Below are 16,892 nucleotides of genomic sequence, written 5' to 3'. Positions count from 1 at the left end.
AGTGTTAAGCCTTATTCTACATCTAACCAGTCGATGATCACTTCCTGTATTGAATTTGTTGAGAACACTGCAGTCTTGGATCGTATGCTTCTTATTAGATAGGATGTAGTTAATCTCACTAGTTGTTCCAGTTGGGCTTCTCCAGGTCCACTTTCTTTGGGGTTTCTTCTTAAAAAATGAATTCATGATACATAACTGTTCGCTCTCTGCAAATCCGACGAGTCAGTTTCCTCTGTTGTATCCTACACCGTAACCATGACTTCCAACTGAGCTTTCGCCATTTCTTCTCTCTCCAATTCTGGCATTGAAGTCACCCATTACTATCTTGATATGATGGTTTCTTTTACTATGCAGCTTGTCTAGTTCTTCATAAAAGTCTTCTTCTTCCTCCTCAGAATTGTTAGGTTTATTTATTTTTCATGCAAATTAAAGGAACTCAACCTTAACCGGATCGATCATGATCCGATATGCAAATCATGATGCGATCGCACATGTTTGTAATGTGTATATATATGAACTGTTTGGGATCCTGTTTTTTTTGGTTCTTGTCTTATATCAATGTTCTGGAAGCTTTACCATATCGATGACAGTTTTTCTATTTTTGATAAGTTTCACTCTTTCCATTCTAGTGTTAAGCCTTATCCTACATCTAACCTGTCGATGATCACTTCCTGTATTGAATTTGTGTTTATCAGGGTATCTCGATTTAAATCAGCTTCAAAAGATGGTATTTTTCATCCCGAAATATACTGAGAAATAGAATTTTCTGGATGTTATGTTGAAATTAATATTTGGAAAGAAATGCCATCTCTTGATACAAAACACCAACTGAGGAAAAAAACTGCTGTAGTTAAGGGAGACTGCGGTCTCCAATCAGCGCTTCATGCTACTAATGCATGTTATAAGGAATTGAAAAGTGTCTCTGGTGTATTGGTTAGTGCACTTGCCCTGTATGCAAGGGGACCCAGGTTCGATTCCTGCAGGAGACAAATCACTTTTCTTTCTAAATATTAGTTTCGGCATAACATCCAGAAAATTCTATTTCTCGGTTTAAATCAGCTTGATTCAAATCATGATTTAAATCACATGATTTTTTTAAAATCACTTCAAGCAATTTTTAATAATATGATTTTTTTTAACTTGTATGATTTAATAACACGTAAATAAGAGATAATTTTCATATTGTAATTATTTACACATTAATTAATGTTTAAATAAATGTGATAAAGATATTAGTTTTTTTGGAGTGAAGAGTCAGGTCGGTGGATTTAACTCGGTTTTTCTCAGAAGATTAGAAATAGAGTTTATGAAAAAAAGGTGTCTAAAGTCTCTTCCAAGAACTTTCTTTCCCCATCAAGAAAGTGAAGTGGTTAACACTAGAATGAACAGAGCAGTCATTGTGACGGTTTTTGTTTTTGAAAATGCTCTAATTGTTTGATAATTAACTTACACATTCAATTTTCCGTAACTTTTCATCATTTCTGTACTTCTGTCTCTGTGCAAAAATTTGAAGATATTGAATGTTTTGCTCAGGGGAAGATATCTGATGTTTATACTTAGAATGACCAATTGCAGTAATTTTTTCTGCTATATGTAAACTGTGTTTCCTCGCACGTTGTATGCTTTTAATTTTAGGTTTATTCTCTATCATTCACTGATGATACACACAATACTTATTCACTAGTAACCACAGATAAGAAAAAATAAAAATAATGATAATAAAATGACATTTTAATGATAATAAAAGCATCAGCTACAATTACATCTGGAAAAAGATGGGAGTGTCAGGTCAGTGCCGCCTTAACGCATGGGCCCACCCGGGCACCTCAAGAGAAGAGGGGCCTCACAAAAATGAGATGAGGTTGAAATTTTCTAGAATTCACCAGGTAGGGTCTCAAAAAAAACAGCTTGGCCCGGGGCTCCATGATGCTCTTAAGACGACCCTGTGTCAGGTTTCATGGTGTAAAATCAAGACATCAGAGGTATGCAATGGATGCCAACAGTTTGTTTGTGTAAAATGCACAAAATTGTTATTGAAAAATATAACTTGCTTAGCTCGTGCAAATAACTAAATAATCTAATTAGAAAAGATCGTGATACACATAAAAAGGTACAAATCATCGAAGTGAAAATTTTTTTTCAGGTTGTATCTTGTCAGCAGTTGTCCTTTACATTTTTAACTCTTATATTGACCCACTGGAAAGACTATCAGTCCCTTGTGGTCACAGAGTGTTCGTGTCATCGTAATGTTACTTTTTGTGGAATTTTATTGTATTGTATTTTGTGGTTTTTTCAGTTTGATTGTATGTTTTATGTGTTGTGTTCAGTCCAATACGTCATCTATGGACATCCTGTATGCTTAAGAAAAAGTAAATTTCTTCATAATTAATAAATTGTATAAACTATGTAGGACAATGCTTGTTAATTTTTTATTGCAAAAAATGTGATTAAATATATTGTACTAAAAAGGAGCTATCAAAATGACTAGGCCTATCAGTGGTCCTTCTGGGTACACCATATAGTCTACAACTTCATCAAACACTAAATCTTGCCATATCACTATATTGTAATTTACTGCCATTAATGAGATGGGTTGGAAATGAAGGTGCTGTCTATCGGTGGTCACCTCAAGTTCATTAGGGAAAATATCTTATCCATATTCTCCGATTCGAACCCAGGACAGTGACAGCAACCTTCACTGTGGTAGATGAGCATCTTACCACCGCACCACTCAGGTACCATACCATATAGTTTGATCATTTTTGTTCCACCAGGGTCATTTTCTGCACACGAAGGCTAATTAGACCAGGACCTATAATTTATTGTCAATTCTGGATGACAGGCTTGTTTTTTTTATACTCATCGAGAGGTTAGTGCTAAACCCTCAATGGGGGACTCCGTGTGGTAGCAATTTTTTCTGTGGTCATGTCGCCGTTTCTGTTGTACTCCTGTGTAAGGAAAGTTTTCTGACAAGGACAAACTGGGTATCGAACTCACGACACCTCTAAACATCCTTTGGTACTTTAGGCAAGTATCTTATCGACCTGGGTTACCGCACAATACCATATAGTCTGGTCCTTCTAGTGTTAAAGAGAGTATTAACTGTATAAGAGATTTTTATCCCTGGAATGGAATTTACTGCAGGCTTTGTAAAAGTTAGCCAACACACCATCTATGGAAATAACTATCACAGTTAGGAAACAAGATATGTTTCTTTTAAAAAGTTGTAATAAAACCTGAATTTTTTTTCTCCTCCATGCTTTTTTGATTATTCTACAATATAGAGAAATTTTTCATAGCCCGTAATAAGGACTTTCGTTCAATCAAGGTGATTCTATTTCGAAGAAAAGTTTATAGTATCGCAACTATATTTTATAAAGATATTACTCCAGAATATTCAAATTGATTAAATTAATGAATGTTAGTTATCATATTACTATATGATTTTGTATTTTTTTTATCGAGTACAAATTTCAATTATGATGTAAGCATAGAATGATTTGTTAGATATCATTAGTATGATAAATGGGATTTTTAGTAGTTTAGAATGCTAATCCAATTTTTTTTGAAGTAAGATCTTTAGTGCTTAATATTTTCTATATGCCAAAATGAGAACTATAACTTATGAAAACTATTTAATACCTTTAATAAGTTAGCATATTGGGATTCCAATGGTTATATAATATACTTAACCCTGTCCTGAAATAGTTAGGAGGAATATAGAGAAATCATGCCGAGCCGAAACTGCTGAAGCTATGAATATGAAATTTAGTCAGTACTTTTATTTTGTAACATAGAGAGACTCCCTAAGATGGGATTTCTTAATGGTCATCTCCCAAGGGGGTCATGAGGAGCTCCAATGTCATGGGGGATCATCGTGAGCATTTTTCAGATTACTAAATCCATGTGAATGAAGCCACGGGTAACAGTGTTAAGTTTATTTTTTTAATACTATCATTTAACAGAGATACAACCATGCCTGGCCAGCTCCAAGTCATAACAACAACAATGTTCTTGCATGTGTGTCCAGCCTTTACAATAGCTAGTCCCATGTCATCTTTTTTTACATATGACAATATATATAAAGCAATTACATAAAATATTGTATAACACTGTTAAATATGTTAAATACTTGCAAAAAAAAAAATACAACACATATATACACACAATTACAAGAAGACACATCACAGCTCCGGTTTTTCTGGTTTTTTTCACTTTTTTTTCTGTAACGAGTTTTGCTTGACCGATTAAAAGACTCTTGCAGGATCGCATCCATAGAGCTATCTCTTTCACCCATGGGCGGAGATACGGGGGGCGCATTGGGGGCATTGCCTCCAGCGTCAAAAGTGGAGTCGACTGATCTAATACATATATGTATATTTGAATTGACATCATCATGCCCTCTCAGACTTCCAAGTCTATCTCCGCCTATGCTTTCACCAGTGAACTCGGTTGAATTTTCCGAACCCAAATCGACATTATTAGATTCTTTAACAACTGTCTCTGTTGGTACATTTCCCTCGCACATGGTGTGTTTGGGTGTCGAAACGAAGAGTTTCTTCTGTAGGTCCCTTCATCTGATGTTTGAATGATGTAATATCTTGTACTTGGACCTCCAGGTACGATTTTGGCTGGATACCAGTTTCTGTGACCCTTTCAAACCAGCACTTGCTGCCCATCTGAAAACTCTGGGCTGGAATTCTGTCTTATCTCTATATTCTCTATCTTGATTTCTTCTAGCTGTGAGCTTCTGGTTGACATTCTGGATCTGCTGTGGCTTCAGCAGTTTTTCTGTTGTTATCAATGTTTCTTTATTCCTGCGACCCAGAAGTCTGTGCTGTAGAACCCAAATCTCCTGTTGGAGTGTTTCTGTGGTTCAATAACGCTAAATGTTTGTCCTGTTAGCAATACTCTTTACTATCAAGTTCTTTGCTTCTTGAACATATCTCTCAGCTCACCCATTAGAACGTTTGTGATAGGGACTAGATGTTTCTATAACAAAATTCCATTCTTTAGCAAAATTTTGTATCTCTTGAAACCATACCATCTGACTTTCTTCATCACATCTTACGGTGTCAGGAATCCCATGAACTGCAAACCATTTCTTCAGAGCTTGGATAACTGAAAAGAATGACAAATTTCCAAGAAGACTGAAATCGAGGAATCCTGAATAGCTATCTGCAATCACCAGATAATTGGATCCATTCAAATGGAAGACATGCATTGAAAGTGCTTGCCATAGTCTTTTAGGTATCTCATTGAGTAGGATGGGTTCTTCTACCTTATCTCGGTGGTACTGACAGACTTTGTCCTTTTGGTTGTACTCTGTGATATCTTTATTCGTACCATACTAATAGGCACTGTCTATGGCTCTGTTTAGGGAATGTTGAATACCTAAGTGTCCCATATGAATGCATTTGAGCGTTACATCTCTAAATGCAGGAGGTATGATGACTATCTGCCCAGAACAAGATATTTTCATAATATGCAAATTCATCCTGAAATGTCCAATACTTCTGAAGGCAAGTTGGTATTTCATCCGTTTTGTCCAGCCACCCCTCTTGAACCATTTCTACCAGATTAGTCAGATCTTCATCTTGCTTCACAGCCTCGATGAGCTCTTTCAGTCTGGATGTAGTCAACAGAAGTACGGTGTGTACCTCAAAGTGCATGTCTGGTGATGATTCATCACAGATTTCGGGATCAGTCTATACTTAATGTGTCGGATATGAACATTTGAGATCTTTTCGTGAAGACAATTTCTGGTCGGTATACCAAGATATCTAACATTAGTCTCTGAAGTCTTGGAAGTGCACAGTGTAATGATTTCTTTGCTATCAATACCAATGGTTTGTGATCTGTTTTGACTGTCAAGTGTTTGCTTCCTCACACATACTGGTGAAATTTCAGGTAACCAGACTCACAGGAATTTATATTAAAGTACTGGAGTGTTGGCAATGATGAAAATTCACTCTTTAGTTCCTCAAATGCCTGTTAATGATGACTGTCCCAAACCTATTTTTTGTCTCAGAAGCATCTCGATGATTCTCTCAAATAATTCTGGCATAGAAGACAGTCCCATTAGCATCTGCAAGTAGGAATATCTACCCCAAGGTGTGTTGATATGGTCAGATACAGTGGAATCTCTAACTCAACTATCCGGGTAACTCGGCATCTATTACACCCTTGGTTGGCGCAATATTAATTTCAATGTAGGGGGAACTCTCTAACTTGACACAATTTTTTCTCTATGATGAGTCCTTTTATGCATTGGGGGCGAGGGCATGCATGTGAAGAATGAATGTTTGAACCTTCTTGGCCGGCCTTTCATTATATTAGCATTTCCAGGAAAGGTCTTTCATTCTTTTTGTAGTTAAAAAAAATGTGTGGATATTGTCAACATCCAATAGGGATAAAAATCTCATCTATTGGGAGTTTTGATATTGTCTGTTATGGAGAATGTTTTTGGCGAAACTACATTTTACAATTTCTTGGAAAAGGAGTAAAAAAAAGAGCTAAAGCCTCTGGTTAGACAATGAATATATCATTTGGTTTTCATCGTTAGTATTGACGGTTGTGAATGCAATGGGGCTCCATGTAAACTTCATACTTTAACTTTAAAATCAAAAGTTGAAATTTTGAAAACACTGAATCGGGAAAAAACTCTGAGTGAACTCGTCAAAGAATATGGTGTTGCATGGAACACTGTTTCAACATTTGTTGAAAATAAAAAAAAAATTTGTCAATTTTTGAATCCTCTTATGAACCAAGCAGAAAACGCATAAGAAATCAGACTTCAGCGATGTAGAAGAAGCAACTTTTTTGCGGTTCAAATCCACTCGATCTCTTTCTCAATCCTATTATCAGGACCAATAATTCAAGAGAAAGCAAAAGATTTTGTAAAAGGTCTCAATCAAGGTGATTTCACTGCAAACAGTGGATGGTTGACCTTATTCAACGAGTACCATGGCATTGTTTTTGAGAAAGTTTGTGGAGAGAGCGTATTTGCATCTCAAGAAACTGTTGAAAATTTAAGAATGATATTCTTAAACCAATGATGGACGAATAGAAAGATGCAGATGTGTTTTAATTGTTATGAGACAGTTTTATTTTTTGGCTTTTGCCTACCCAAACTCTCACCTTCAAAGGAGAAAAATGTGAAGGATGTAAAAAACACAAATATCACTTGACAGTTCTTTTGGTATTAAACTCAGATGGTTCTGAAAAATTTAAACCATTAATTATCAAAAAATCAAAAAACCCACAGCGCTTTTGAAAATGTTCACTCTTCCTGTGGACTATGATGGCAACAAAAACAAGGCATGTATAACATCAGATTTTCGAACAATGGTTGAGGAAGATATATAGAAAATTTTCAAGTGAGAAAAAGTTTTATTTTGGATAATAGCACCCCTCATCAAAAAATAATGGACCTTTCAGTAATCAAATTGTTTTTTACCACATAATTCAACAGCAATTTCACAACCACTGGATCAAGGAATTATCCTAAGTATGAAAATTTTTTACAGAAAATTGCGGACCAAACACATTTGTAAATTTTGGAATGGATGCAAAAATTTCAGTTTTAGATGCTGTTGAAATGATTGATTCTGGATGTATAGCATCCAATATAGGCATGTATAACATCAGATTTTCGAACAATGGTTGAGAAAGATATATAGAAAATTTTCAAGTGAGAAAAAGTTTTATTTTGGATAATAGCACCCCTCATCAAAAAATAATGGACCTTTCAGTAATCAAATTGTTTTTTACCACATAATTCAACAGCAATTTCACAACCACTGGATCAAGGAATTATCCTAAGTATGAAAATTTTTTACAGAAAATTGCGGACCAAACACATTTGTAAATTTTGGAATGGATGCAAAAATTTCAGTTTTAGATGCTGTTGAAATGATTGATTCTGGATGGAAGTCGGTTACGGGTCCCACGATTCTGAACTGCTTCCATCATGTTGGTTTTTGTTCTGAGTCTTTGGAAAACAATTATTTATCCGAAGATTCCTCTTAGATTACATGTGGAGAAAGCATAAATAGTGCTACAGGTGATTGTATTGAGGATGTTTGTGAGGATTGACTCTGATCTTGTAATCGGGACTTTTAGAAGACAATATTTTAGAATCAATCAACCAACCAAAGCAAGTGCTTCATGTTTTGAAGAAATAGAATCACAGAAAGTTCAGATGAAGTATCACCATCTTGCCATGATGCATCAAAAGCTCTAGATGTAATACATCGCTTCCTATGCACTCAGGAAAAAACCGAACAATTGCAGGATAAACTCTGGAAAAATTCTCTGGAAAGAAAAACAAATGTACTTGATTATTTTTCGTGAGAAATTTTTTTAAATGTTCTGATTCTATTATAAAACAACCCCGAATTAAAATGAATGAGAATTAGCATTTTATTTAATAGAATTATTCGAATACATATATTTATGTACACAAAAGATTTCGAACAGAAATTTAGAGTGAAACCCTGCTAACTCGACATCTGCTTAAGTCGACATGCTTGTCGATACTTTTGGGGTGTCGAGTTACACAGAGTATTGTGCTAGAGTATATTGTACTGTGAGAGTATTGAGTCTACTGTATTCTGTATTCAGTCACTTTAAGCTGCCAGAACCCTTTACTACGATCAAGTAATGAAAACCATTTGGAATGTTTAATATTTACAGCAATTTCCTCTATTGCGTTCAAGGGATGGCATCTCCTTTTGAGATTCTTATTCAAACAGCTGGGTCAATGCACACCTTAATTTTTTCAGACAATGATCATTGGCGATACTGCGGGAGTTGGGTCAGTAACTCTTTGTATTATATTTAGTCTTTCCATTCTGTCCAATTTTTGCTTCACATCTTTTGTGGCATGAAGTATTCTTCGTGCAGGGTATAGTTCTAGCTGAGGATTCTATTTCAGGTCAATTTCGTACACAAAACCCTTCAGACATCCAATTTTGTTCAGTTCAGTGGTAGCTTCACTCTTGATTAGTTGTTCAGACAGTCCTATGCTTTGAATCCTCTTAATCAGGTTCATTTGAACACAAGCACCTTTATCTAAGATTGGTTGTGTTTGCTCATTCACCACAATAAATTTCATCATGTTTTTTATTCGTCACTTTGACCATCACAAAAATTTCTCCAGTGATTTTCACTTTGTGGTTGGAGTATGATAGCAGCAAAGTTATATTTGGCTGCTTCAGCTTAAGATTTGCTCTTTCTTCATGCAATTTCATTATCACATTGCATTGGGCTCCTGTATAAAGCTTGAAGTCAATCCTATAGCCATTATTGAAGTCTGCGTTCTTATACCAGTTCTTTCCAGATAGTTTGCTAGAACCTATACTGCCTATTTGCAGCTCCTCATTTCCTTCCCCTTTCACCTTGCACTGCACTGTTTTGACACTTCTTGTTTTGCTCAACTTAGCAAAATGCCCATCCATGTGACATTTGAAATGTTTTTTATAAGCTGGACAACATCCTTTTTCATGGTTTGTCCCACGCCTTGTGAATGTGTTCAGTTTCTTTACTTGTTATGGTGGTTGTTTACTTTTCTTGGGTAGCTTCTTGTTTCTCACCACATCGATTTTTTTTGGTTCATCCTTCATCGTTGTCAGTTGATGGCGGACAAGCTCAGCGACTTTACAGATTTTATTGATTTATCCAGGGTTAGATCCTCATCCGTCAGCAATTTTTGCACATCCAATTCGTTTTGAATACTGATGACTGTGCGGTTCCTGACCAAGCTATCATGCAGTGTCCCAAACTCACAAGACTTGCTTTGTCACAAAGGTTTGGTGTAGAATTCATCAAACTTTACACCAGCAATTTGTACCTTTTGATTGAATATGCAGCGCTCGTACGTAATGTTTATTTTTGGCGATGTAACTTTCGAATTTATTTATGATCGAACAGAGTTTCCTTTTGCTCATCCGAAAACGTATTGTATATTTCACCCCCCCCCCCCCGGTCCTATTGCCGACATAAACAAAGCTACTTGCATCGGAACAGGCTTTTTTCTAGCCCAACGATCATTTGAATTGCTGATACCAGCTTGGCCATGCTGTCGCTGTCTCTTGCCTGGCTAGGCCTAACAGCGGTGGCAAACAAGCACTCACAGAAGCTTCCGAACATGCCAGATTCAAAGTAACTTCACTTCATTCATTCTCTGTGGTTTTTTTCTTCCTTCTGGTTGAAACTTGTTTGGGCACCATGTTACGTTTATTGTTTTTATACTATCATTTAACACAGAGATACAACCATGCCCGGCTCCAAGTCATAAGAACAACAACAACAATGTGCATGTGTGTTTAGCCTTTACAGTAGCTAGTCATGTTATAAACATGAACACATATATACACACAGATAAACACAGATTTTATCCTATTTATTACTCAAGAGATCAGATTGATATCCTTAATTAATAATCGTTTAAATTTTTAAATATATATTTTCTGATTCTATTGCACAATTTAAATTGTTATAGTCTTTAAAGGCAATACCTAATACAAACTGTTTTGTATTATGGTTTTATTACTTCCTATTGGATTCCTCTTTGTCTAGATTATCTCGCTGTTTATTTTAACCAAGGTTTTTTTCTGAATGCATGATAAAATGTCATAAAGGTAAAGTTTTGAGTGCTCAATCTATGATCATTATTGCAGTCCTGGATCATGAATATTTTTGGGGATACACATTATTAATTACTTTTGCAAAGCATTTTTGTCGTGTCAATATTTATCACCACTGTTAACTATTAAACCATATTGTATAATATGCAAGATCATTTGTAATGGTTTGAACCATTACAAATGATCTATATTCCATTACAAAATATATACTATATATAGCACTAATATATACTATTATATATACAGTCAAACCTGTTTTTGTACGGTGGATAGGGACCGCATAAAAGAAAACGCATTAAAAAAATCTCACAAAACTTCACAAGTAGCTATAAAACATATTTTTCACAACACATTTAAAAAGTATTTTTTTTATGTGGTGGATAGGGACCGCATAAAAAAAGTCTCGTGTAGAAAATAACTCAAAACCTTACGAAATAACTAGGAATTGCTTTTTAAAACAAAATCAAAACACAAGGCTTAGCAGCTACTTGGAATCTCGCCAAACCTTTTGGAATCTGATTTAGAAAATACACATGCGAACATTTTTAAATATTTTATTTACATGTGTACTTATTTTACACATACAAAACGTTTTTGTATGCCTCTTATAGTGGATTCACCTAATCCAAATTCTTTACCAAGAGCTGTGGATCCTTCACCTTCTGCTATTCGTTTTAAAATCGTAGTCTTAGTTTCTAAGGAAATTGCCTTTCTCTTCGCTTTGTTTTTGCCCTTATTCATTTTCAGGGATTATGTCTAAAAATAAAATATAAAAATCCTAAAAATTTATATCTAAATAGAAAAAATAATAAATTTGCCTTCAATTTACGCTTTGAAATGAATCTTATCTTAATAGTCCAGGAATATGAAAGCACTTTGAAGGACGTCAATTAAATAATGTGATTATATAATTCAATACATATGTAATGTAATTGGCTGATGCAATACTTATGTAATGTGATGAAATATCAAAAATCGAAAAAACTAAATGGCCGATCAAACCTAATTTTTTTTTATTGATAACTTCATCAATTATGTTCTAATTTGATTGAAATTTTCATATACCGCACAAAAAAACTCACAAAAAAAGACCGCACAAAAACAGGTTTGAGTGTACTATAAATCCATTACAAAAGGATTTCTTACACAAATCTTTTGCCTGTTGAAATGCCTTGAGTGTGGCAGAAGCATTGTTGTTTCATTGATTACGCATTATTTGTTAAACTTTTTTTAAATGTCGGAGCAAACTTCGTGATAGCTTGAATCATCGTTTGATTAAAAACTAATTCATGACTCATTACAGACAAAAAGATTTTAGCTACTTTTCATATGGGAATTTTTTTCAGCAAAATCCCCTTCCCCATTAGCTGAAATATGAACTAACCCCCCCCACCTTCTTCAGAAATAGCAAATGCATATTCAGAAAAGTATGGATACTAAATTTGGTTATGGTTTACCCTGTAGTTTTTATATCAGAGGCATTTTTAATTTCAATTACCTTGCATGTTTTTTTTCTTTCAGGTCTGAGATGTATAGTTTATACCCAAATAAGTTCATACCACATGATGAATCTCGTATATATATCATGAATACGCTGTTCAATTTGCCAGGTAAGGCGATAGATTACTGTGTTGACTTAATATAATTAACAGAGTCCGGAAGTTTAGGTAAAATGCCATAAATGCCTTTTTTGCCTATTTTCAAACTTTTTTGGTAAAAATGCCTTTTTTGAAATTTCTGTACAATAAATGTGTGTCTCTATTTTAACATAGTTTTAAATCATATTAGTGAATTTCAGAGACCATAATCTGTAAAACTTGGATATTTTGAGCATTGAAAAGGCAGAATAGGAGCAGACAGGGCTCTGGGACCCATATTGTTTTGATTTAATTTTTTTTGTACCATAAATGAACTGCAAACAACCATGGGTATTTATAAAACATGCATATTTAGTATTTGATTTAATTGACCAGAGTGGCCCTCAGGGGCATTTGGCAGATGCTACCACAGAGGGCCCCAAACTTGAAGGAGCCTCTCGTACATAATATTAAAAAAAGAAAAAGTTAATTTTTTTTTTTTTTTACCAAAATAGAACAAACCCTGATTCAACTATAGAAATGATAATGATTATTCCAAATAATACAGCAAATAAACTAGAACTATTTGCAACTTGAAATAGCCCCACAGATCATTTTCTCTACCGTTTCTACGTCTGCTAATAGTGGTCCTGGAATTGGCCTAATCCTGAGGACCTACTGACATTTCATTTTGGGCTTGAAATCACTTTAACTTGGATAATAATGCAGTTATTATAAACTATAAAACAGTGGACGAGAGAAATAAGTGCAACTAATTTTTCAGCTAGTTTTTGAACCCTTAATACCTTTGTTTTTAGTTATTTTTTCTTCCTTCCAAAAATTAGAAATACATTTTTTTAGTGCCTTTTTGCCTGCCTATTTCGATCATTTTTAGTGCTTAAACTTCCAGGCTCTATACTTATTAGTAACCATCTTGTGTGAGCATGGCTTATCTCTGTGGTGAAGATTTTATGCATTGCCTGCTCATGTCAGAAAAAATGTTTAGATAAAGAGAGAAAAATCGAAGTTCTTCATAATCTGCTAAGTACTGAAAAAAAAAACTCAAAAGTTAAAATGAACAAATATACAAAACAAGACACATGAAACTGTTGGATGATTGCAAAATTTTGTGCCCACAATTTGAAATTAAATACACAAAGTTTTTTATCTACTTTGCAAATCCATTATCATTATGGGATTGAAAAACCAAAATTTTGGTGATTGTAATGTAATGGCATAGGAAAGGTGGCCTGTTATGCCAATAAGAACTGAAAAATTTTATCAAACTCTGCAAATATCTCCTGGGGGTGTACGAACCTTCTGGTTGTTAATAAGAATCTGCTTCTTATTTATGGATTTGATCTTTAGTTGAGAGACGAGAAGGAATTTTGTAACCACAGTCTTAACTAAGAATCATTTTCTCTCCGTAATTAAGAATTGAGCTACCTACTTCTTAGCTCTATTCTTGGTAACTGATTTTTTCTTCCATGCAAGATGATGTAAATTCTTGTAAATTGTAATCTTGTAAATTCTGTAATAGTTTTTTTTTATGATTCGTGTTTACGATCATATTTTAAAAAATAAAATAAAAATATTTAACAGATGCATTTTTATTGCCAAATAAATAATTTGTCATTCGTTCCACAAATTTTTAAGTTATTGAAAAAATATCTGAAGGTTGTGAGGGAGTTGGCAACAGTGTTTGAGTCTATATGTTGATAATAGGAATAAAATATCAGATTATCTCGATAAATTTTGCTACATTTATCACATTTACCAGTGATTATCCATTCTAAAATTTTCAATCCATAAATATCATGATTGATAGGCCATAAATACTTTAACTTTATTAGATTATGGGAACTTGTAGATTTCACAATTTTTCTTAGTTTAAAAATTAAGAGAAAATTGACTTTTTCCCACAAAATATGTGAGAAAAGCTCTAATCGGCCAAAACATAATTTACGTAAATATAAAAATCAGTATTTACGTGATGTCAGGGTTGGTTTTCATCAAGTGGTTTTTTTCAAAAAATCACGTAAAAGTGATCTAAATATAATTTTTTCTCTTGAAAAATATCATACTGGTTCATTATTAGCCAAAATGTTTCATTCTTACCACATTTTCTATTTTTGGGACACATTCTGATATATCTTTAAATAGTGTAAAATGGTACAAGTGGTTTTTTCAAAAAAATCTCATGAAAGTGGCCTGAATATAAATTTTCTTTTATATTAAGTATCTTTGTTGCGGAAAATTATATACAGTATTAAAATTTTTCATTCTTACTGTATTTTCTAACTTTTCGCTACATTCTGATGCTTTATTTTAAGCAAATTCATGAATAATTATTACGTCACATACATGTGGTGGTGGTGTATTATCTCACAGGCTTCTTTTTCCCCTTCACAAAGAAGCACAAACAGTGACTTCACTGTCATGCTAAGCGCAAATGGTCTTATAAGCCAAAAACACACCAGTAGCTCCTTTAGGGCAAAGACCAGTGTACTAGTGCAGTGGAACTTTGGTTAACATGCTTAATTCGTTCTGCCAATGTGCTCATTATTCGAATCAAACTTCCCCATAGGAAATGATGGAAATTCGCATAATTCGTTCCACAATTATTCATTCACATAAAAGTGACTAATAAAAATGGCTTCATTCAATAATACAGCACAATAATAAATAATACAACGAAATATATATCATATAATAAAGCCATAAATAAACATGCAGTACGATAATGTTTACAAATTAACTTATGCTAAATGACGAGACAGAGGAGGAATATTGTTGCGGACGACTTAATGACCCACTTTTTTCTGCAAACTTATTCTCTTTGTCCAACTTTGAAAAAGAACATATGCAGAAGCAAGGAGGCAAAAGCAAGTGTCATTAGCCACTTATAATACACTGAAGAGCCAAAAAAACTGGTCCACCTGCCTAATATCGTGTAGGGCCTCCGCGAGCACTCGGAAGTGCCGCAACACAACGTGGCATGGACTCGACTAATGTCTGAAGTAGTGCTGGAGGTAATTGACACCATGAATGCTGCAGGGCTGTCCATAAATCCGTAGGAATAAGAGGGGGTGGAGATCTCTTCTGAACAGCACGTTGCAAGGCATCCCAGATATGTTCAATAATGTTCATGTCTGGGGATTTTGGTGGCCAGCGGAAGTGTCTAAAGTCAGAAGAGTGTTCCTGGAGCCACTTTGTAGCAATTCTGGACGTGTGGGGTGTCGCATTGTCCTGCTGAAATTGTCCAAGTCCGTCGGAATGCACAATGGACATGAATGGGTGCAGGTGATCAGACAGGATGCTTACGTACCTGACACCTGTCAGAGTCGTATCTAGACATATCAGGGGTCCCATCAGGGCCCCCACATCCTGAAGCAGGGCCCTTAGGCTGGGATATTTTACGGCCCCCAACCAGACTTTCACGGGCCCCTTTATGATAAATTTATAGCGTGAAAAACAAAAAAATTATGAAAATCATCCCGGGCCCCAGGGCCGGAGCCTTGTCAGCCCACCCCTTGTGGGGGCCATGGGTCCCATATCACGCCAACTGCACACGCCCCATACCATCACAGAGCCTCCACCAGCTTGAACAGTCCCCTGTTGACATGTAGGGTCCATGGATTCATGAGGTTGTCTCCATACCCGTACACGTCCATCAGCTCGAAGCAATTGGAACCGAGACTCGTCAGACCAGGCAACGTGTTTCCAGTCCTCAACAGTCCAATGTCTGTGTTGTCGGGCCCAGGCGAGGCGTAAAGCTTTGTGTTGTGCAGTCATCAAGGGTACACGAGTGAGCCTTCGGCTCTGAAAGCCCATATCGATGATGTTTCGTTGAATGGTTCGCATGCTGACACTTGTTGCTGGCCCAGCATTGAAATCTGCAGCAATTTGCGGAAGGGTTGCACATCCGTCACGTTTAATGATTCTCGTCAGTCGTCGTTGGTCCCGTTCTTGCATGATCTTTTTCCGGCCGCAGCGATGTCGTAGATTTAATTTTTTACCGGATTCCCGATATTCACGGTGCACTCGTGAAATGGTCGTACGTGAAACTCCAAATTTCATCGCTACCTCGGAGATGCTATGTCCCATCTCTCGTGCGCCGACTATAACACCACATTCAAACTCACTTAAATCTCGATAACCTGCCATTGTAGCAGCAGTAACCGATCTAACAACTATGCCAGACACTTGTGGTGTTATATAGGTGTTGCCGACCACATTGCCGTACTCTGATTAGTTCCATATCTCTGTATTTACATACGCATGCCTGTACCAGTTTTTTCTCTCTTCAGTTTACTTCCTTTTGCTTCCTTTCTAGGATTTCTCAAAAATGGGGAATTTTAATTTTCTTGGGGACAGGTTCATTTCTTGCACACTGCTACAGCTTTATTTGATTGGTTCTTTTCTACAGAATTTTGCAAATTCCCGCATTTTACACATCTCTCTCATCTTACTTGAAGTGAGGCACTTTTCTCTTCAGAAAAGATCTCCTCCATAAGATCTTGCTGTTGCAGGCAATGAAAGTCCATCAGTTTGTCTACAGTCACCTCTTGGCCAAGCAGAATTTATATTAAAAAAAACGCTGACGCTCATACGCGTGGTTACAATGCAACATCTAGTTTCGTATCGTAAACCATTCTAGCCCATA

General features: G+C 35.5%; 1 protein-coding gene across 7 annotated transcripts in view; it reads left to right on the top strand.

The window, feature by feature from the left end:
* The window catches only part of Nt5b (5' nucleotidase B), a 294,946-nt gene that overhangs the window by 108,302 nt on the left and 169,752 nt on the right, over positions 1-16,892 (top strand). For all 7 annotated transcript variants that reach the window (XM_089232682.1, XM_089232683.1, XM_089232686.1 and 4 more), the window contains one exon: positions 12,171-12,259. In XM_089232682.1, the coding sequence (XP_089088808.1) occupies positions 12,171-12,259 (89 nt within the window). The remainder of the gene's footprint in view (positions 1-12,170; positions 12,260-16,892) is intronic.

The sequence above is a fragment of the Pholcus phalangioides genome, unplaced genomic scaffold, assembly GCF_987345545.1.
Source record: "Pholcus phalangioides strain wild (caught in Gottingen) unplaced genomic scaffold, Ppha-v1.0 ptg000007l_1, whole genome shotgun sequence".
In the NCBI taxonomy this organism is placed as follows: domain Eukaryota; kingdom Metazoa; phylum Arthropoda; class Arachnida; order Araneae; family Pholcidae; genus Pholcus; species Pholcus phalangioides.
This window is presented reverse-complemented; position numbering and strand designations above follow the sequence as displayed.